Genomic DNA, 24,289 nt, shown 5'->3' on the forward strand with positions numbered 1-24,289 from the left:
TATTATGTGTTCTGTCAATGGTTATTTTTTAATGTGTTCAATTCTCCTCCCCTTTAAAAATGGATTAACTCGGACTTCCCTGGTGGCGCAGTGGTTGAGAGTCCGTCTGCCGATGCAGGGGACACGGGTTCATGCCCCAGTCCGGGAAGATCCCACATGCCGCAGAGCAGCTGGGCCCGTGAGCCATGGCCGCTGAGCCTGTGTGTCCGGAGCCTGTGCTCCACAACGGGAGAGGCCACAACAGTGAGAGGCCCACTTACCGCAAAACAAACAAACAAACAAACGGATTAACTCAATAACATATCAAATAACAGCAACTGATTTATGAGCTGAAAATAGTGACAAGCTCAACTCCAAAGCTTATGCCTTAAACAAGATTCAACATCTTTTATTTACATATTTATGACATACATTAATGGGTCTTATACAATTAACTAAATCTAATAACAATGGTGACAAGGGAACATAAAGACACAATTCCAAATTTTTGTCAGGTTGAAATACATTTTCACTAACTGAAAGATATGATAAACAAGCAGCCATTATAAAGTTACAGACTGTATGTTAATCCACTTAAAATTGAAAGTCAGCCACACAGCTATCAAAACAATGGGAAATTTGCAAATGCAAATATTACATATACAGGTACAATGCATGCATGGCATCACATTTATTCTTCATCTTTTAAGCCACTTTTAAAGTAAACTGGAATACGCATCTTAATAATATATGTACATCAAGGCACATTCTTTTCTTGTGCTTTAGGAATGACTTACATGTGATCTGCTTGTATCTTAATTTTACAACTTATATTAGCTTCTAATACTTAGAAGTTTAATTTTAACAATTACAGCTTGAGTGGTAGTTTCCCAGGAGAGAAATGTGGCATCTCCCCGTGGCTATTTTGAAAAACGAGAAAACTGGATAGCTTAAAGAGGTGGGAATTTAAAAATCAAACACACAAATTAATTTAACTTTCAGGCAACTTTTAAAAAGAATTTAATTTTAACAATTTGGTGGGCCATAATCAATTTCTTTAAGTAGTATACTGTAATGAGGGCTGAAGAATTGTCAATATTCTGAAATTACTTAACAATTACATGGTATCCACAGGACCGCTGTAGATGTCTATATTGCTATCCTACTTCTAAACTGCAGTTCTTCAACAAAATTGAACAATTAAACATGATACAAAAGCTGCAAACATACCAAACCTAGTTTTAACTTTTTTCCCATTTATCATCTTATGTAATCATGGAGAAATTTCCCATCAACAGTTTAATAACAATGTTCTTTGCTCATGGTCAATTTACTTGCCTTGAAGGATAGTAGAGTAAGGCTTTAATAGGCATTTCATGCATTTTAATGGCATTTAAAAAAATCAGCTATTCATTTAGGGGTTCCCCATATAGATTAAGTACACTGTGCAAACTTGATTACAACATGTAACTCATTAAGTGCTTTAAAATAAAGAATCCCTGACTTTATAAGGGGTTAAAATAAATAGTAAGTCAAGAATCACAGATCTGAAGCATTTAAAAAAATGTAATATACTTATGCATCGCACTAAAACGTTTTATATTAGAATTTTTAAACCATAAACAAGGCAAATGAAATCACAGAACCTCTATATTTTGAGAATAAAAGAGAAGAAAAGCCAATTAGTACAGCCTTTTAAACTCAAAGTATATAATAATGTCAAAATGCAAATGAAACTGTACGGTTTTTAATTTATTTAGTACAGTTCTTTATAAACATTAATTCATAAAAAGTATACCATGATAATCCACTGCCATCAAACAGATTTGTTTTCAATTTCTTTACAGTAAATGGACTTTTCTACAGAACCCATTAGCCTGACAAACCGTTTAGAAATGTTAAAACACCACCAAAACAGCCCAGAGCCTTGATGTACAAACTCTAGGCAGACAGCCACATAGTACTGTAAACAAATGTTCTGTGAGTTCAGTTTATGTGAGATGTCCCTTCTGTTCATCTCGATTACTACATTCACTCTGTTTCTGAAATATGGGCCACCTCTACTTCAACAGTTTGAATAGCTTCTGCAACTTCAGACAGCTTCTGTCCTTGCTGTTGTGCTAACACATAGTTAACCACTTGCATAATACTTTGGTCAGAAAGTGTAGATACTGACGGACATTCTTCAGTAGCTGCAACAGCTTCGAGAGCTTCCATAGTTTCTCCTGTCACTACCACAGTTTCAAGTTCTTGAGGACCGCTGTTTTCTTGTTCCTGCATATCTGCTGTTAAGATGCTAACAGCATGCTCCACTTGAGTTCCTTGGTTATGAAACTGAAGGGTATCTTTTTCCAGCATAATTTTGCAAGGCACATAATCTCTGTGGAATTTAGTCATATGTTTACGGAGTGTTCGAGCATCTATGTAGGCTTCACTACATACCGGACAGACATAGGGCCGTTCACCTGTATGTGTTCTGACATGGCGTTTTAGAGATCGGGCATCAGCCCAAGCTACTCCACATGTTAAGCACTCAAATGGCTTAACTCCTATTAAAAAAGAAACAAGAGAGGTGTATGTGTGGTGAGGTCCAAGTACCAAAATATATTACAGCTGCCTGATAAATAATGCTTTTCTTTTAAGTACAGTAGCCCATAAACGTTTCTATCTTGACTATGGCGGTCTTTTATTTAGAACCAAATGGTTTCTCTTAGAATAAAGCAGATTCTGGATATAATCTCTCTAAAGATGTTCCTATTGATAGAAGTTACTGAGAGACAATCCTGAGGTTCTGTGAATAGTCTCTTTTAGCCTTCACAGCAATCCTATAATCCTAGGATAAAAAACCAGAAACTTCAAGTAGTCCATTCCAGCATAAAAATATTGATATAGAGTATTAAGCTCACTAAAACAGGAATCTATCTATCTACACAACAATTAGGTAGTCAGGTTCAGGATCACCTCTATCACTTGAATAAATCTTCCACAACATGGGATTAATCTCTTATTAAGGAAAGCGAGATAATAGGCAAGAGGAATGGTAAAAGGAGAATCACTACTGGACTGGCTTTTATTCTACTGAAAGTTTTATATATACATATATATATAAAACTATATGAAGTATAGTTACCTCCATGGTTGTTCATGTGTCTCCTATACTCTCTCAGCTGAGTGAATTTTCTTCCACATTGTTCACACACCCGTTCCAGGTTTTGCTTTGCTCTTCCTTTTTTTCCATGGGTAGCTTTCTTTACATGCCTTCTGAACAATGCCTTTTCATAAAATTCTTTGCCACATATATTACACCTAAAATAAAGGAAAACCCCAAATTATTTTTTCCAAAGCACCAGAATCCATAATAATTAATCCAAGTACATTTATATCTTAAGTTTAGATCCTCCTCAGATTTACCCACCTGTAAGGCTCAGTGACAGAGTGAGACTTCACATGGGAATACCAATCTTTCTTCCAACTATAGCACTTATCACAAAATTGGCACTGGAATGGCTTCACACCAAGATGTTTGTTCATGTGCTGGCGAAGATCTCTAGCTTCAAAGAAACTTTTCTCACATCTGCAATAACAAAGTTCATTCACCCAACTGGATCATCTTATTCTTTTAAAAGAAGTTTCCAAGAACTCAGTATATTCTTGGGTTTCTAGAACTCCACAAGATGATCCCAATTTAAAACAAAAACAATTCTTACTATTCCAATCTTGCATCAAGGCTACAGGGTCTTAAGTTCTTTTAGCTGCAGAGTACTAGAAACATTTTAGAAAGAATCCTGCACAGCTCCCAAGGGTTATCATAGGTGTTATTATTTTCTGTCTCCTCCTCAACCCCATCTGATCTCCCCTTTTGACATCCCTTTTCACCCTCTCCCAGTCTCTGTCCATCTATTGGAAGTAGGCCTCACTCTTGACCATAAGGATGGAGCAACTGACTTAGGCCTAGGTCAATCAGAGCACAGCATTCTCTTAGCCATAGTGATCGATTCACAGAAAACCAAATGCCTTAACCAGATCCAATGGTAGCGAACCTCAGGGCTTTTATGGGAACTACGAGAAAAGCAGCTTGACAATCTGGGAGTTGAGAGGATGTAAGGCTGAAATCATTGCCACTGCCTTGTCCATACGGAGTCTCAGAGACATCAAGTGCTAATGAATCTGAAACCAGTTTACATTAAACTATTCAGACTCCTAGATTCGACTTTCATTCAAGTCAGTTTATTTTATTTAAAAATTTTTAAGAATAAATTTATTTATTTGTTTTTATTATTGCCTGTGTGGGTCTTTGTTGCTGTGCGCGGGCTTTCTCTTTGTTGAGGTGGGACTACTACTTTTTTGTGGTGCGCAGGCTTCTCATTGTGGTGGCTTTTTTTGTTGTGCAGCATGGGCTCTAGGCGCACGGGCTTCAGTAGTTATGGCACGTGGGCTCAGTAGTTGTGGCACACAGGCTTAGTTGCTCTGTGGCATGTGGGATCTTCCCGGACCAGGGCTCGAACCCATGTCCCCCGCATTGGCAGGCGGGTTCTCAACCACTAAGCCAGGGAAGCCCTCAAGTCAGTTTAAATTGGGTTTTCTTATACTTGCAACTAAAAATGTATGAATAATAAACTATCTTTGTTTTAAAATAAGACTGATTATAGAGTGACATCAGCATATAGGGCAGAGTAGGTAACTCCAAAAGCCCATCCCTACATGAAAGCAGTAAACAAATGGGCAAAAACTGTCAGAATCAATTTTATTGGACCTCTGGAAACTAATTAAAAGTTTACAGTGACCAGGTAAATATTTAATCAAGAAAGCAATTGCTGAATCTTGGTAAGAGAGCTCTGTGGCATTTCAACTCACCCTGGCCCCATCCCCGGGCTCCTCAGCTCAGCAGACAGACTGCACTCCTGCTACGGGTCCCTAGTACCAGAGGAACTTATTCTCACAGAGCTGTAGTTGTTCTAAGCTATCTGATGACTTCTTGAGGTTACCCCTCAAAGGGTCTGCTTGTATTTACCCTAACTCTTCCAGGGCTGAGGACTCGGGGAGGGGTGGGGAGTACAGAGGAGCAGATGGCTGGAAACACTTACAGGCAAATGTATTAGCCACAGCTGCTGGGGCAAGGAACAGCAGTTCGGTGCAAACAATATCCAAACCAAAAGCCTGTGAGGAAAAGGCTGGAGACCGAGATGTTTTGGGGAATGAGAGCTTTGAAAAACTCTCACATATTCCCAGGAATCTAGAAGTCCAAATATCTGCCCAGTACTGGGCACATGCTCAGAAAAGACCCGAAAAGGCTCTATACTCTCACCAATGGCTGACTCTGCACAAACAGAAAGAGAAGACCAAGGCAGAATTGTAAACTGCCTGGCCTGAGTACTGAAGGCATTCTGGAATTAGTGGTGATGCTCACACAACACCGTGAATGTACTGAAAGCCACTAAACTGAACACTTTAAAATGATGAATGTTATGTTCTATGAACTTTACTTCAATTATAAAAAAGATTTCAAGAGGCTTTGGAAAATGAAAAGAGGGAAAAAGGAATCTGAAGAAGGGAGAAATGAGCAGAGGGCCAATTACTTCCGAGGAACTGCCTAGGAAGAATCTCTGGCTGGCACCAAGGGACCCTTCTTTCCTACAGTCCCTACTGTAGGAAAGAACTGGTTGCACATTTGAACAACTTCTTTAAATCATTTAAAATGAGTGATTTGTATGGTATGAAATTTGTGTCTAAATAAAACTGTTACATAAATAAATAGGAACATCTAGACAAAAACAAACTGATAAAATCAAGAGTAAACAAATAACAGTTTAATATTATCTTCAAGTATTCTGCTTTTTCAGTTTTACTGAGGTGTAACTGACAAATAAAATTGTCAGATATTTAAAGTGTATACTGTGATGATTCAGTACATGTATACACTGTGAAAGGAATCCTCCCACTTGTTAACACACCCATCACCTCACATATATATACGTGTGTGTATAATTACATATGAATATTCAAGTTCCTACTCTCTTAGCAAAATTTAATCATATTATACAGTGTTATCAACTATAGTCACCTCAAATATTTTCTTTTGAAACAACTTTCAAATAAACTGAGTAAGAACACAAGGAAATTAATTGAATGGTTCACATATTAAATACTTACTGAGTACAATGATAGCCTCGAACTTCAGGCTTTGGTTGGTGTTTCTTTAGGTGCTTGCTGAGCCCAGAGCCCCTGTGAAAAGACTTTCCACAAACTGAGCAAAGGTACTTGGACTCTCCTATAAAAAATAAAAACCATGTCACAAATCCAGCAATCAGGTGCTCTTCCAACAGAATGCTTTACGTTGTATTTCAGAAGTTATTTTATCAAGTGGGCACGGAAGCTGTAACATGTGGCATCCACCTTCTAAGAATAACAAACTATGTCAAAATCCCTATTTTCTCTCAACCAGAGTACTAGAGAGGCTACTACTACTACCCACAGAATGTGACAGGCTTGCATGATCATCTGGATTATAACAGTGTAGAGTTGTATACAAGTTCTAGAGCAGATTATCTACCCTTCATCAGCCATTTTCCACATAACTGCTTTAAACACCTGAAAATAAGTATATGTGGACTAAAAGTTCTAATAAAATTATAAGCCACATACCATGCTGACAGTTACATCTGTCTACTGCTTAACTTTTTAAAAGCAAGACCATTTCCTTAGGTGCCTGGATTTAATACTCAGTACACATTTTTCTGCACTGACTGAAACAAAATTTTTACACAAATAAGATAGCTCTAAAACTAGATTATAAGAACAACTTTTAAACTTTACTCTAAAAAAAAAACACAAAAAAACAAAAAAAACCTTTACTCTCATTAATAAAAAACTGCACACATACAGTCATCTTACAGCATAATCAATATACTAGTAAATTAATAGTATATAACATGTAACTATGTCAATATAAGTTTCTCATTACCTGTGTGAATACTCATATGTTCCTGAAGACTCCGTTTGGTAACAAATGACTTAACGCATAGTTCACACTGGAACTGCTTCTGTGATTGATGGAGACTCTGGTGTAATTTTAGACCGTGCTTGTAGATGAAAGTCTTTCCACAGACCTAAGAGAGCACAGGTGTTTAAACCAGTAAAACAGGAAAAGAGATAAGGGCTGTTTCTGAAGAATGAGGACACAGAATCTACTATGCTATTTTAAATTAAAAACTTAAATTATAAACAAAATGACAAAGTTAAAGTTGATACAAGGGCCAAGGATTTTAGCTGGCTGATCATCTTCTGATTCAGTAGTTAAGCAATATTGCTATTTTTCTTACACCCATGAGATCACTAGAAGAACTCAAAACAGTATGCAAAAAAACCTCATACTGTCCTTTGTGAGACTGGTAAACAATATATCTTATATTAAAAGAGACATGGGAGCTTAATCAAGAACAATATACTCAACTCCTGCTATACCAACTAGAACAGTGCTTCTTAAACTCTCTATGATGAAGAACCAGTTTTTTTCTTTCCCCAATCTATTAGGGAGAGATTTTTGTTAAACACAATGAAAATGTCACAGTATCAAATTACCATGACAGTTTCTACATGCTACTCTCCATCTTTGCACTTATCTTTTATGGACCACACATTTTGAGTAGTGCTACACCAGAAGACCAGAGGCCGAATTAACACTTAGTTTTTAAATATATGAATAAAATGATGCTTAGGACTTGGCTTCAAAATAACTGAAGGGAGGGGGAAGTAAGGGAGTGAGAGACAGTACATATAAAATACAACTGACCACAGATAACCAACAAGGACCTACTGTATAGCACAGGGAACTACACTCGATATCTTGTAATAACCTATAATGGAAAAGAATCTAAAAAAGAATGAATGGATGAATGAATAAATAAATAAATGAATCACTTTGCTGAACACCTGAAACTAACACAACATTGTAAATCAACTATATTTCAATAAAAATTAAAAAAAAATCCCACAATTGACCATGTGTTGGTAACTATTAAAGCTGGGTGAAGAGTACATGAGGGTTTATTCTACTCTCTTACATTCTTTTTTCTTATAATACGAAGCTTAAGAAACGAAAGAGAGAGAGAAAAACATTAAAAATTTCACTGGTTCCAAAACTGTTTATTAATAAAAATAGTGGGTCATCCTTATATGCAAGGCTATAGGTGCTACTAGAAATTTTTCACCGTTGCAAATAGCCCAAAGCTGGCTTATCACAGGATTCTTTACCCAGGAATCACATTTTGGCATTTAGTCTTCAGCTCTAGAGAAGGACACATAGCTTAGGCAGAATTTCTACTAAGACGTGTTTAACTCACAGGTTCCTTCCCAAGCCAGGTTGGTCCTACTGAACGTTAAGGGATGACTGAGATGATGAATTGGTCATTCTCACCCTGTATCGCTCTGAATCCTAGCAAGTTTCCCGAACATCCTAAATAGATTAATTTCAAGTTACAACTTCAGCCAAATTAAAGAACAGAACTGGGAATCACCCTTGACCTAGGCAACAAACTGAAAAAGTTATGGACTTCCTGTGACATTTTACCAAAGTGATGTGACGCCAGAATCAACCAGTCTTATCACCGGTTATGTTCCAATCTTCTTTAAATAACAAAATAAATATAATGGCTTTACCTGGCATGCATGTGGTTTTACCCCTGTGTGCTTTAACATATGTATTCGAAGAGAATATAATTTAGGTAATGTCCTTCCACATATCGAACATATAAATTCGCGTTTGGTTCTGCCCTTCTCAGATGATGATCCTGATGCCTCATTAGGTGCAGAACTGGAAGAGGATGAAGTAGGTGCATCTTTCCTGGTATGTCGAATAAGGTGTGCTCTCAAGGAGGCACTGTACTGAAACTGTTTCTTACACAACTAAAAGAAAAAGTAAACAAAATTCTGCCTGATGTATTTCCATCACAAATGTTAAGTGAAACTCAACTTGTACTTCAACATTCCATATCTTTGTTACAATTATATCACTCAATAAACATATATACTATGTAAAAGACAATATGCTAGGTACCACACTATAGAAATGAAAGGGACAGACCCAGCCTCTACTCTGCAAAGATTTATAATCTAACCACAAAAACAGGATTTATATGTAAATAGGTGAAAGATCAATACTTAGGAAGAGGGAATAATCAGAGTATAAGGAAAGGCATCATCACCGAGGCTGGGTGTTGAAGGAATGGTAAGACACAGACAAAGACAAGAATACTATTATTATATGAGTACTAACAGTTGTTAGGAAGAGCAAAAATAGGGGCTGGAAAAAGTAGGAAGATAAAACTGTGATAGTCCTTGGGTTTTACCCTGTACTTGTTGAGTATTCCTGAAAGCTTCTGTTCTTTATTTTAAAATCAGAGTTATTTATAGTCATGATCTACAAAACTTTTTTTTAATAAGTAAAACTGGCCTCTTGGTTCACTACTCTACTTTTTTGACTCTTTCTTAATGATTATCTCTGTAATTCTGAGTAATATGAATAATAGGAAGTGACCCTCTCCTTTACCTCTCCACTCTCTACACGTACATGATCCTTCCCATTACCATACTTTCTCAATACAGCTTTATGATCATTTTGATGAGATCAATTTCAGTGCTTACATTATCTGGATGACATACATGTTATTACAGCTGGACCATACAGACAGTATGAGTCTCTTTCCTTTCCTTTCGTTTCCTTTTCTGTTTTATTTATCTTTGTATTTACTGCTAATTCATCATCAAACCTTTCTCTCAACTGTCTATTGGGAGAAGGTTTAAAACATCACCTTGTGGGAGATCGCTGTCAAAGCACTACGTTGGTGTTCCAGACTGGGGCGGTTGTTTCCCACGCTTGGACTCTACAGATTGGACCCCATGTTTCCCGTTTCCCATGTCTTGCTCATTTTAGAGGAATACCTCTGCCGACAGCTTCCTGAGAAAGGGAGTTTGGGAGGTAAAACTTTGCAGACCTTGCATGTCTGAAACTGTTCTTATTCTACCATCATAAATATAGTTTGAATACTGATTCCAAGTTAGAAATCATTTCCTTTTATAATATTAAAGATATTGTGCCTTTGTCTTCTAACTTGCACTGTTGCTGCTGAAAGGCCTGAAGCTATTCTGACCCTTATCCTTTCTCTCTTGTAATTTATAAGATTTTCTTTGTACCTTGATTCTGAAATTTCATAATATATCTTGGTATAGATTTATTTTCACCCATGATTCTGGACATTCAACGCACCCTTTTAACAAGGAAACTTCTATTTTCAAGTTCTCAAATTTTTTTTCATTGCATTAGTGATTTCTTTCTCTCTATGCTGTTTGGAATTATCTGGATATTAGAAGACAACCTAGACCAATCCTCTAAAATTTCTTTCACTCCCATTTTTACCTTGTCTTTTGCTTTATTTTCTGGGTGATTTAGTCAATTGTATTTCCTAACTTTTCTATATGTGTTATTATGTATTTTATTCCTAAGAAAAACTCTTCTGTTCTCTTGATGTGTCCTTTTAAAAACACAGTACATGGTTATTGTTTTACTGATGTAATTGTTTTATTTATCTCTAATATAAATCATAGTTTGTGGTTTGGGTTGTGTGTGGGGGGGTGTTTGAGTTTTCTTTTAACTGCATAGTATTGGATTCCTCAAAGTTGTTTTTTTGCTTCAAATATTTGTGAGTCTGTATACCTGATGTCTATTCACATTTCAAAATAAGACATTTAAAAACCGATTGGAACTTGTGTGTAAGCAGAGGAGTAAACTATTAACCACAGGCTTTAATGAGCAGTATCTTTAGATCTTTTGTTATCAGACTTCGGATTTCTCACCTTTAAGAAATCCTTCTATTTTAAGATTAAGGGTTTGGTTGTTAATATTCTAGAACTTGAGTAGGGAAAGAGAGCTTGAAAGGATTCAATATTCAGTATATATGCTTTTACCTTCCCTTGTTTGGTATATAGTACATTCACCCTCATTATTCACAGTGTTCCCTAGAGCAGTGGTGGGTTTTATCTTTTTTCAGAGAGTAGAAGATGTATCTTTGGCTGAAGCCATGGTGGTAGTGATTTACTTACTTCTTAGAAAGACTTTCTAGGGACTTCCCTGGTGGCAAAGTGGTTAAGAGTCCGCCTGCCAATGCAGGGGACTCGTGTTTGAGCCCTGGTCCAGGAAGATCCCACATGCTGTGGAGCAACTAAGTCTGTGTGCCACAACTACTAAGCCTGTGCTCTAGAGCCTGCATGCCACAACTACTGAAGCCCGTGCGCCACAACTACTGAAGTCTGCGCACCTAGAGCCCATGCTCTGCAACAAGAGAAGCCACCGCAGTGAGAAGCCGGCGCACCACAATGAAGAGTAGCTCCCGCTAGCCGCAACCAGATAAAGCCCATGTATAGCAATGTAGACCCAACGCAGCCAGAAAAAAAACCAAAACAGACTTTCTAACAACCAGACTCATCTCCACTTTCAAGGTAGCTAGTACCATTAATTTCTGAGCCTTTTGGTAGTTCTGCAATACAATTTAGATTGATTCTTAGCTTTCCACACTGAAAGCCCGGGAATGAGCCCTTTCAAATCTGCTGAATCAATGACTCCATCTAGGGACTTCCCTGGCAGTCCAGTGGCTAAGACCCTGTGCTTCCACTGCAGGGGGGTACAGGTTCTATCCCTGGTTGGGGAACTAAGATACCGCATGCTGCATGGGGCAGCCAACAAACAAACAAAAAACACTCCATCTATTTATCAGAATCCAGAATTTAGTTGCTAAGGTCTCCTGTTCTTTTTGCCTTTCTATGAGCTTTTTAAAAAGATCGTTTTACTGTTGTCTTACTAGGGTATCAAGAAGAAGCAGAGGTAAATATTTTTTGGCAAGAACATGACATGTACAAATCAGAAGATAACTCTTACGGCAATGTAAGGGAGACAGAGAGAAGAGAGAACACAAATGGCAGGATAATAATGAAGCAGTAAATTGGATTCTATTTATAATGAAGTTATAGCCATCTATAATTAGCTTTCCAGATACTTACTGGACACTTGTAATCTCTAGCTCTTTCATGTTTCAGTATGTGCTTTATAAGAGCATATCGTCTCTGAAAAACCATTCCACATTCCCCACATTTATGGGATGCTTCTTCTTCGGTATTCTCTTTAGCATCCCTTTTTGGTTGTTTCATCTTTTTTCCTCTTTGAACTAATTTCTGAGCCACCTAATTAAAGAACAGAAAACACAATCTAAATAAATTAACTATCTCAAATTCACATTATCTTAATATTGGTATTTAAAACATTAAATTGCTTTCCTGCATCCACTCCCCTTCCCCCCAAGATAATTATCACCATAAGTTTAACTGCAGAATGTTTTCAACTTAAAGCTAAAACTACAAAGGTAAACTCTTTTTTCATCATACCTGTTGAACTGCTGACTTGGAAATGGCTTTCCGTTTCTGCAGCTTCTTCTCCATTCCTTTGTGTAGTCGGATATATCCTCCTTCGTTAACAGAACGCTGCCGAAGCCTGCTTCTGTAAGTATCATCATCATCGGGACTATGGTCTGTCTGTGCTGTCGGTTCAACTAGATTTTCCTGATCTTTTAAAGACTGGCCAAGCTTCTGCCTATGCTCTGAGATATCTTCAGCACAGATATCCTCTGTTGCTGTATCATTTCCCATATTACTGTTTTCTGGAGAGCTACTGATTACATTCTCTTTTGAAAGCTTAGGATGAGTATTAGAGACTGTGCCATCTTCTCTGCTGTTTAAAGTTTCTAGTTCTGTCTGGCTGTTTTTTGTTCCTAAATCAACAGACTCCATTTCAGGATGGGAATCAGTTACACAGCCTACAGGTGACAGAGCAGCTTCGGTCTGTGAAGAAACCTGGGGCTCAGGCTGTTGTCCTAGCTCTCCATTCTGCTCTGGCAATTCTCCATTCACCAGCAGTACAATTTCACAATCCCCAAGTTCAGTGGATAAAGTTGTTGTGGTTCCCTCGTTGTTAGCCACAGGAGGTGCTGTACCTCCATTTTGTTCTGGTAAGTCCTGTGTAGATGTAACTGTTTGTACCTCACCCTTCTTATATACTGTTAGCTGCTTCTCTTCCATTAGTTTATGTACACTTTCACAGATTTCTAAAACTTCTGACATGAAAAGATGACGAGCCAAGATGGCTACATCAGCCATGCTACAGAAGTCAAAACTTAGCACAGAAGTATAGGCAAATTCCAGTAAAGGAAGGAAGCTTGCCTTACAAAAGCCTATGCGAAACAAGAAAGATGAAAGACAAAAAAGTCAAATCACCACTAAAACACCTTGTAGAAACAATTACTGTATAATTATGACAATATAAAATAGAATATAAAGGCAAATATGACCATTTATTCTGCAATTAAATATCCTGGATTTGTTTTGAGTTCTGGTTGCTTATTAAGCCTTGACTAACTAACTTCTATGAGCCGAGTCTCTCAATACCTAAAATAGAAAATAATATCACACTTACTGCCTCAAAGAGTTGTTGTAAGGCAGTCATTTTCAAAATGTACTCCTTAGAACCCCGGGGGTTCCTCAAATTCCCCTCAAGAATCATCTGCTGGAGAATGGAGGGTAAAAAAAGAGAGGGAGGCAGGTGAGTAGGCAGGGTTCAACCAACCTGTCCCCTAACCTCACTGCAATAAGTATAGCTGTATATTTTAATAATAGAAGTCCATATAAAAATTTGACTGTAAACAGAGGGTTCTACTATTAAAAACTTTAAAACAAGGTCTACAGCAGAGGGTCAGCAAAATTTTTCTGTATAGAATTAGATAATAAAGATTGCAGGCCATAAAGTGTCTGTTGCAACTACTTAATTCTGCCATTGTAGCTGGAAAGAGAAGCCATATATTATAATATGTATACAAATGGGCATGGCTATGGTACAATACAACTTTATTCAGAAAAAGGGAGGGAAAGGAGGACTGGCGGCCTTTGGGTTATAGTTTGCTTATCTTTGTTCTAAGGAATAAGACAATTACTATACACATGAGGTATTAGGTTCTCATTTTATGTGAGAAAATAAGATCAGTTTATTTCTAAGTTCTCAGTACTTCACTTTCGAAACCCATTTTTAAAATTCACATGATTCAACTATCAGAAGATTACACAGTGAAAAGTCCAACTCCATCTCCATGACCAGAATGATTAAGAATTTGTACAGATTTTTAGAGTCTTTATACAGTCAAACAAATACTCTTATGCCTCCTTCTTATAGTAGGTGTTATACTACACATACTTTTCTGTGCCTTGCTTTTCTCATATAATAATTTATCTTAAGAGATATTTTATTAAAATACAGGGAGCCAAAGCAACCTTTTAAAAACTCATGTTTGGGAATTCCCTGCTGGCTCGGTGGTTAGGACTCTGCGCTTCTGCTGCAGGGGGAACGGGTTCAATCCCCAGTGATGGAACTAAGATCCCGCAAGACATGCAGCATGGCCAGAAAACCCCCCAAACCAAAAAACTCATGTTTGCTGTGTTTTTCAGTTTTGACTCAAGATACATAAAATGTGGTCCTTTTATATAGGCAAATAGTGGATAAACAAGTAACAAGCATACAGGGAAACCTTAAACTGTGAGATCTATTAGGATTCAGGTTGAAAGCTGGGGAGACTACACATCAACATGACCATCATAGCTAATTCAGCCATTCCTAGGAAAGCTGATAATCAAGCAGGCTAAAGTCATATTAATATTGCTACAAATTATGAAACCGGGTTAAATAAGGTTGAGGTAAGAAAGAATATTTCTTAACAAAAAAGCAACAGATACCAACAAAATAATGTATTTTGGTCTTTTACCTAGTACCTTTTTAATTTCTAAGTTGAAGTCATAAGAAAAATTTTCCATGAAAGAAATAACTCTGCTCCAAGTAACTTTAAATATCAAAAACCATTTTTTCCCAAAGATACAAGTCAAATGTTTACTGTAAAATGCTATAAAACACAAAAGAAAATAAGATTAAAAAACCACTCATAGGGGCTTCCCTGGTGGCGCAGTGGTTGAGAGTACACCTGCTGATGCAGGGGACACGGGTTCGTGCCCCGGTCTGGGAGGATCCCACGTGCCGCAGAGCGGCTGGGCCCGTAAGCCATGGCCGCTGAGCCTGCGCGTCCGGAGCCTGTGCTCTGCAACGGGAGGGGCCACACAGCAGTGAGAGGCCCGCGTACCGGGAAAAAAAAAAAAAAACCCACTCATAATCCTATTGCCACAAGATAATTTTGATATTTTGTTTTTACTCCTAGCCTTTTTATGTACACATACACACACTCTGGAAAACATTTTAATCAAAATAAAAGGGGCGGGACTTTCCTGGTGGCACAGTGGTTAAGAATCCGCCTGCCAATGCAGGGAACACAGGTTTGATCTCTGGTCCGGGAAGATCCCACACGCCGCGGAGCAACTAAGCCCATGCGCCACAACTACTGAGCCTACACCCGAGAACCTGTGAGCCACAACTATTTGAGCCTGCATGCCACAACTACTGAAGCCTGCGTGCCTAGAGCCTGTGCTCCACAACAAGAGAAGCCACTGCAATGAGAAGCCCGTGCACCGCAACGAAGGGTAGCCCCAACTCGCCACAACTCGAGAAAGCCCATACGTAGCAACGAAGACTCAATGCAGCCAAAAATAAATGAATTTATTAAAAAAAAAAAAGACATGACACCCTAAAATTCCTAGAAAAGAACATAGGCCAAACATACTCTGACATAAATTGTACCAATGTTTTCCTAGGTCAGTCGCCCAAGGCAATAGACATAAAAGCAAAAATAAACAAATGGGACTTAAACTTACAAGCTTTTGCATAGCAAAGCAAACCATAAACAAAATGAAAAGACAATCTATGGAATGGGAGAAAATATTTGCAAGAGATGTGACTGACAAGTGCTTAATCTCCAAAATATACAAACAGCTCATACAATTCAACAAAAACAAACAACCCAATCAAAAAATGGGCAGAAGAACGAAAGAGACATTTCTGCAAAGAAAACACAAAGATGGCCAATAAGTTTATGAAAAAATGCTCAAGGGACTTCCCTGGTGGTCCAGGAGCTGGAACTCCACACTCCCAATGCAGAGGGCCTGGGTTTGACTCCTGGTTGGGCAACTAGATTCCACATGCTGCAACTAACAGTTTGCATGGCACAACTAAAAATCCTGCATGTTGCAACTAAGACTTGGCACAGCCAAATAAATAAATATTAAACAAACAAAAAAAAAGGATGCTCATCATTGCTAAATTATTAGAGAAGTGAAAATTAAAACTACAATGAGGTACCACCTCACACTGGTCAAAATGGCCATCATTAAAAGTTTACAAATGGGTGCTCGGAGGGGAAAGATGGCAGAAGAGTAAGACGCAGAGATCACCTTCCTATCCACAGATACATCAGAAATACATCTACACGTGGAACTCCTAAAAAACACCTACTGAACGCTGGCAGAAGACCTCAGACCTCCCAAAAGGCACAAAACTCCCCACGTACCTGCGTAGGGCAAAAGAAAAAAGAATAAACAGAGACAAAAGAATAGGGACGGGACTTGCACCAGTGGGAGGGAGCTGTGAAGGAGGAAAGGTTTCCACACACTAGAAGCCCCTTCACTGGTGGAGACTGTGGGGGGCGGAGCGGGGGGAGCTTTGGAGCTGCTGAGGAGAGCGCAGCCACAGGGGTGCAGTAGGCAAAGCAGAGAGATTTCCGCACAGAGGATCGTTGCCGACCAGCACTCACCAGCCCGACCAGCACTCACCAGCCCGAGAGGCTTGTCAGCTCACCTGGGAGCTGAGGATCTGGCTTCAGTTGGAGCAGAGCACAGGGAGAGGACTGGCAGCTTGAACACTGCCTGAAGGGGTTAGTGCACCACGGCTAGCCGGGAGGGAGTCCGGGAAAAAGTCTGGACCTGCCGAAGAGGCAAGAGCCTTTTTCTTCCCTCTTTGTTTCCTGGTGCGCAAGGAGAGGGGATTAAGAGCGCCGCTTAAAGGAGCTCCACAGACAGGCGCGAGCCGCGGCTAAAAGCGCGGACCACAGAGATGGGCATGAGACGCTAAGGCTGCTGCCGCCGCCACCAAGAAGCCTGTGTGCGAGCACAGGTCACTATTCACACCTCCCCTCCCGGGAGCCTGTGCAGCCCGCCACTGCCAGGTTCCCGGGATCCAGGGACAACTTCCCCAGGAGAACGCACAGCGAGCCTCAGGCTGGTGCAACGTCACGCTGGCCTCTGCCGCCGCAGGCTCGCCCCGCACTCCGTACCCCTCCCTCCCACTGGCCTGAGTGAGCCAGAGCCCCCGAATCAGCGGCTCCTTTAACCCCGTCCTGTGTGAGCGAAGAGCAGTCACCCTCCAGCGACCTACATGCAAAGGTGGGGCCAAATCCAAAGCTGAGCCCCTGGGAGCTGTGAGAACAAAGAAGAGAAAGGGAAATCTCTCCCAACAGCCTCAGGAGCAGCAGATTAAAGCTCCACAATCAACTTGATGTACCCTGCATCTGTGCAATACCTGAATAGACAACGAATCATCCCAAATCGAGGAGGTGGACTTTGAGAGCAAGATTTATTATTGTTTCCCCTTTTCCTCTTCTTGTGAGTGTGTATGTGTATGCTTCTGTGTGAGATTTTGTCTGTGTAGCTTTCTTTCACCATTTGTCCTAGGGTTCTATCCGACCAGTTTTTTGTTTGTTTTTCTACTTAAAAATTTTTTTTAAAATATTTTTTTATTTTAATAACTTTATTTTATTTTACCTTACTTTATTTTCTTTTATCCTTCCTTCCTTCCTTCCTCTCTTTCTCTCTTTCTTTCTTTCTACTTTTTCTCCCTTTTATTCTGAGCCATGTGGATGAAAGGCTCTTGGTGCTGAAGCCAGGAGTCAGTGCTGTGCCTCTGAGGTGGGAGAGCCAACTTCAGGACACTGGTCCACAAGGGACCTCCCAGCTCCACATAATATCAAACGGTGAAAATCTCCCAGAGATCTCCATCTCAACACCAGCACCCAGCTTCACTCAATGACCAGCAAGCTACAGTGCTGGACAACCTATGCCAAACAACTAGCAAAACAGGAACACAACCCCCCCATTAGCAGAGAGGCTGCCTAAAATCATAGTAAGTCCACAGACACCCCAAAACACACCACAAAACGTGGACCTGCCTACCAGAAAGACAAGATCCAGCCTCATGCAGCAGAACAAAGGCACTAGTCCCCTCCACCAGGAAGCCTACACAACCCACTGAACCAACTTTAGCCACTGGGGACAGACACCAAAAACAACGGGAACTATGAACCTGCAGCCTGCAAAAAGGAGACCCCAAACACAGTAAGATAAGCAAAATGAGAAGACAGAAAAACAAACAGCAGATGAAGGAGCAAGATAAAAACCCACCAGACCTAACAAATGAAGACGAAATAGGCAGTCTACCTGAAAAAGAATTCAGAATAATGATAGTAAAGATGATCCAAAATCTTGGAAATAGAATAGAGAAAATACAAGAAACATTTAACAAGAACCTAGAAGAACTAAAGATGAAACAAGCAACGATGAACAACACAATAAATGAAATTAAAAATACTCTAGAAGGGGGCTTCCCTGGTGGCACAGTGGTTGAGAGTCCACCTGCCGATGCGGGGGACACAGGTTCATGCCCCGGTCCGGGAAGATCCCACATGCTGCAGAGCGGCTGGGTCCGTGAGCCATGGCTGCTGACCCTGCGCATCCGGAGCCTGTGCTCTGCAACAGGAGAGGCCACAACAATGAGAGGCCCGCATACCTCAAAAACAAACAAAAAAACAAAAATACTCTAGAAGGGATCAATAGGAGAACAACTGAGGCAGAAGAATGGATAAGTGACCTGGAAGATAAAATAGTGGAAATAACTACTGCAGAGCAGAATAAAGAAAAAAGAATGAAAAGAACTGAGGACAGTCTCCGAGACCTCTGGGACAACATTAAACGCACCAACATTCGAATTATAGGGGTTCCAGAAGAAGAAGAGAAAAACAAAGGGACTGAGAAAATATGTGAGATTATAATTGAAAACTTCCCTAATATGGGAAAGGAAATAGTTAATCAAGTCCAGGAAGCACAGAGAGTCCCATACAGGATAAATCCAAGGAGAAACATGCCAAGACACATATTAATCAAACTGTCAAAAATTAAATACAAAGAAAACATATTAAAAGCAGCAAGGGAAAAACAACAGGTAACACACAAGGGAATCCCCATAAGGTTAATGATCTTTCAGCAGAAACTCTGCAAGCCAGAAGTGATTGGCAGGACAAATTTAAAGTGATGAAGGAGAAAAACCTACAACCAAGATTACTGTACCCAGCAAGGATCTCATTCAGATTTGATGGAGAAATTAAAACCTTTACAGACAAGCAAAAGCTGAGAGAGTTCACCACCACCAAACCAACTTTACAACAAATGCTAAAGGATCTTCTCTAGGCAAGAAACAGAAGAGAAGGAAAAGACCTATAATAACAAACCCAAAACAATGAAGAAAATGGGAATAGGAACAATACTTATCAATAATTACCTTAAATGTAAATGGATTAAATGCTCCCACCAAAAGACACAGACTGGCTGAATGGATACAAAAACAAGACCCATATATATGCTGTCTACAAGAGACCCACTTCAGACCTAGGGACACACACAGACTGAAACTGAGGAGATGCAAAAAGATATTCCATGCAAATGGAAACCAAAGAAAGCTGGAGTAGCAATTCTCATATCAGACAAAGTAGACTTTAAAATAAAGACTATCAGGGCTTCCCTGGTGGCACAGTGGTTAAGAGTCCACCTGCCGATGCAGGGGACACGGGTTCGTGCCCTGGTCTGGGAAGATCCCACATGCCGCAGAGCGGCTGGGCCCATGAGCCATGGCCGCTGAGCCTGCGCGTCCGGAGCCTGTGCTCCGCAACGGGAGAGGCCACAACAGTGAGAAGCCTGCGTACCACAAAAAAAAAATAAATAAATAAAGACTATTAGAAAAGACAAAGAAGGACACTACATAATGATCAAGGGATTCATCCAAGAAGAAGATATAACAACTGTAACTATTTATGCAGCCAACATAGGAGCACCTCAATACATAAGGCAAATACCAACAGCCAAAAAAGGGGAAATCGACAGTAACACATTCATAGTAGGGGACTTTAACACCCCACTTTCACCAATGGACAGATCATCCAAAATGAAAATAAATAAGGAAACACAAGCTTTAAATGATACATTAAACAAGATGGACTTAACTGATATTATAGGACACTCCATCAAAAAACAACAGAATACACATTTTTCTCACGTGTTCATGGAACAGTCTCCAGGATAGACCATATCCTGGGTCACAAATCAAGCCTTGGTAAATTTAAGAAAATTGAAATTGTATCAATTATCTTTTCTGACCACAACGCTATGAGACTAGGTATCAATTACAGGAAATGATCTGTAAAAAATACAAACACATGGAGGCAAAACAATACACTACTTAATAACGAATTGATCACTGAAGAAATCAAAGAGGAAATCAAAAAATACCTAGAAACAAATGACAATGGAGACACGACAACCCAAAACCTATGTGAGGCAGCAAAAGCAGTTCTAAGAGGGAAGTTTATAGCAATACAATCCTACTTTAAGAAACAGGAAACATCTCGAATAAACAACCTAACCTTGCACCGAAAGCAATTAGAGAAAGAAGAAGAAAAAAACCCCAAAGTTAGCAGAAGGAAAGAAATCATAAAGACCAGATCAGAAATAAATTAAAAAGAAATGAAGGAAACGATAGCAAAGATCAATAAAACTAAAAGCTGGTACTTTGAGAAGATAAACAAAATTGATAAACCATTAGCCAGACTCATCAAGATAAAAAGGGAGAAGACTCAAATCAATAGATTTAGAAATGAAAAAGGAGAAGTAACAACTGACACTGCAGAAATACAAATGATCATGAGAGATTACTACAAGCAACTCTATGCCAGTAAAATGCACAACCTGGAAGAAATGGACAAATTCTTAGAAAAGCACAACCTTCTGAGACTGAACCAGAAAGAAATAGAAAATATAAACAGAGCAGTCACAAGCACTGAAATTGAAACCGTGATTAAAAATCTTCCAACAGGGCTTCCCTGGTGGTGCAGTGGTTGCGAGTCTGCCTGCCGATGCAGGGGACACGGGTTCGTGCCCCGGTCCGGGAAGATCCCACATGCCGCGGAGCGGCTAGGCCCGTGAGCCATGGCCACTGAGCCTGTGCGTCCGGAGCCTGTGCTCTGCAACGGGAGAAGCCACAACAGTGAGAGGCCCGCGTACTGAAAAAAAAAAAAAAAATCTTCCAACAAACAAAAGCCCAGGACCAGATGGCTTCACGGGTGAATTCTATCAAACATTTAGAGGAGAGCTAACACCTATCCTTCTCAAACTCTTCCAAAATATAGCATAGGGAGGAACACTCCCAAACTCATTCTACGAGGCCACCATCACCCTGATACCAAAACCAGACAAGGATGTCACAAGGAAAGAAAACTACAGGCCAATATCACTGATGAACATAGATGCAAAAATCCTCAACAAAATACTAGCAAACAGAATCCAACAGCACATTAAAAGGATCATACACCATGATCAAGTGGGGTTTATTCCAGGAATGCAAGGATTCTTCAATATATGCAAATCAATCAACATGATACACCATATTAACAAACTGAAGGAGAAAAACCATATGGTCATCTCAATAGATGCAGAGAAAGCTTTCAAGAAAATTCAACACCCATTTATGATAAAAACACTCCAGAAAGTAGGCATAGAAGGAACTTTCCTCAACATGATAAAGGCCATATATGACAAACCCACAGCCAACATCGTCCTCAACGGTGAAAAATTGAAAGCATTTCCACTAAGATCAGGAACAAGACAAGGTTGCCCACTCTCACCATTCTTATTCAACAAAGTTTTGGAAGTTTTAGCCACAGCAATCAGAGAAGAAAAGGAAATAAAAGGAATCCAAATCGGAAAAGAAGAAGTAAAGCTGTCACTCTTTGCAGATGACATGATACTATACATAGAGAATCCTAAGGATGCTACCAGAAAACTACTAGAGCTGATCAATGAATTTGGTAAAGTAGCAGGATACAAAATTAATGCACAGAAATCTCTGGCATACCTATACACTAATGATGAAAAATCTGAAAGTGAAACCAAGAAAACACTCCCATCTACCATAGCAACAAAAAGTAAAATATCTAGGAATAAACCTAACCAAGGAGACAAAAGACCTGTATGCAGAAAATTGTAAGACACTGATGAAAGAAATTAAAGATGATACAAATAGAGAGAGAGATACACCATGTTCTTGGATTGGAAGAATCAACATTGTGAAAATGACTCTACTACCCAAAGCAATCTACAGATTCAATGCAATCCCTATGAAACTACCACTGGCATTTTTCACAGAACTAGAACAAAAAATTTCACAATTTGTATGGAAACACAAAAGACCCCGAATAGCCAAAGCAATCTTGATAATGAAAAACGGAGCTGGAGGAATCAGGCTCCCTGACTTCAGACTATACTACAAAGCTACAGTAATCAAGACAGTATGGTACTGGCACAAAAACAGAAAGACAGATCAATGGAACAGGATAGAAAGCCCAGAGATAAACCCACGGACATATGGTCACCTTATCTTTGATAAAGGAGGCAGGAATGTACAGTGGAGAAAGGACAGCCTCTTCAATAAGTGGTGCTGGGAAAACTGGACAGGTACATGTAAAAGTATGAGATTAGATCACTCCCTAACACCATACACAAAAATAAGCTCAAAATGGATTAAAGACCTAAATGTAAGGCCAGAAACTATCAAACTCTTAGAGGAAAACATAGGCAGAACACTCTATGACATAAATCACAGCAAGATCCTTTTTGACCCACCTCCTAGACAAATGGAAATAAAAAACAAAAATAAACAAATGGGACCTAATGAAACTTCAAAGCTTTTGCACAGCAAAGGAAACCATAAACAAGACCAAAAGACAACCCTCAGAATGGGAGAAAATATTTGCAAATGAAGCAACTGAGAAAGGATTAATCTCTAAAATTTACAAGCAGCTCATGCAGCTCAATAACAAAAAAACAAACAACCCAATCCAAAAATGGGCAGAAGACCTAAATAGACATTTCTCCAAAGAAGGTATACAGACTGCCAACAAACACATGAAAGAATGCTCAACATCATTAATCATTAGAGAAATGCAAATCAAAACTATAATGAGATATCATCTCACATCAGTCAGAATGGCCATCATCAAAAAAATCTAGAAACAATAAATGCTGCAGAGGGTGTGGAGAAAAGGGAAGACTCTTGCACTGCTGGTGGGAATGTGAATTGGTACAGCCACTATGGAGAACAGTATGGAGGTTCCTTAAAAAACTACAAATAGAACTACCATATGACCCAGCAATCCCACTACTGGGCATATACCCTGAGAAAACCATAATTCAAAAAGAGTCATGTACCAAAATGTTCATTGCAGCTCTATTTACAATAGCCAGTAGATGGAAACAACCTAAGTGTCCATCATCAGATGAATGGATAAAGAAGATGTGGCACATATATACAATGGAATATTACTCAGCCATAAAAAGAAACGAAATTGAGCTCTTTGTAATGAGGTGGATGGACCTAGAGTCTGTCATACAGAGTGAAGTAAGTCAGAAAGAGAAAGACAAATACCATATGCTAACACATATATATGCAATTTAAGAAAAAAAAAATCAAGAAGAACCTAGGGGTAAGACAGGAATAAAGACACAGACCTACTGGAGAATGGACTTGAGGATATGGGGAGGGGGAAGGGTAAGCTGTGACAAAGTGAGAGAGTGGCATGGACATATATACACTACCAAACATAAAATAGATAGATAGTGGGAAGCAGCCGCATAGCACAGGGAGATCAGCTTGGTGCTCTGTGACCACCTAGAGGGGTGGGATAGGGAGGGTGGGAGGGAAGGACACGCAAGAGGGAAGCTATATGGGAACATATGTGTATGTATAACTGATTCACTTTGTTATAAAGCAGAAACTAACACACCATTGTAAAGCAATTATACTCCAATAAAGATGTAAAAAAAAAAAAAAGCTTACAAATGGGAATTCCTCGGCGGTCCAGTGGTTATGACTCTGTGCTTTCACTGCTGAGGAACGCTGCTGGTTCAATCTCTGGTCAGGGAACTAAGATCCCGCAAGCCATGCTGTGCCACCGCCCCACCCACCACC

General features: G+C 39.4%; 1 protein-coding gene across 3 annotated transcripts in view; it reads right to left on the reverse strand.

Moving 5' to 3' along the window:
• Positions 1-360: 360 nt before the first annotated feature.
• The window catches only part of ZBTB11 (zinc finger and BTB domain containing 11), a 38,254-nt gene continuing 14,325 nt past the window's right edge, over positions 361-24,289 (reverse strand). For all 3 annotated transcript variants that reach the window (XM_027103818.1, XM_027103836.1, XM_027103827.1), the window contains exons 4-11: positions 12,409-13,250; positions 12,028-12,207; positions 8,635-8,880; positions 6,941-7,085; positions 6,130-6,247; positions 3,395-3,553; positions 3,110-3,285; positions 361-2,528 (exon numbers count right to left, since the gene is read on the reverse strand). In XM_027103818.1, the coding sequence (XP_026959619.1) occupies positions 2,011-2,528; positions 3,110-3,285; positions 3,395-3,553; positions 6,130-6,247; positions 6,941-7,085; positions 8,635-8,880; positions 12,028-12,207; positions 12,409-13,250 (2,384 nt within the window). In that variant the 3' untranslated portion in view covers positions 361-2,010. The remainder of the gene's footprint in view (positions 2,529-3,109; positions 3,286-3,394; positions 3,554-6,129; positions 6,248-6,940; positions 7,086-8,634; positions 8,881-12,027; positions 12,208-12,408; positions 13,251-24,289) is intronic.

Source organism: Aethalodelphis obliquidens, unplaced genomic scaffold (genome assembly GCF_003676395.1).
Source record: "Aethalodelphis obliquidens isolate GAN/ISIS:26980383/991018 unplaced genomic scaffold, ASM367639v1 scaffold1, whole genome shotgun sequence".
In the NCBI taxonomy this organism is placed as follows: Eukaryota; Metazoa; Chordata; class Mammalia; order Artiodactyla; family Delphinidae; genus Aethalodelphis; species Aethalodelphis obliquidens.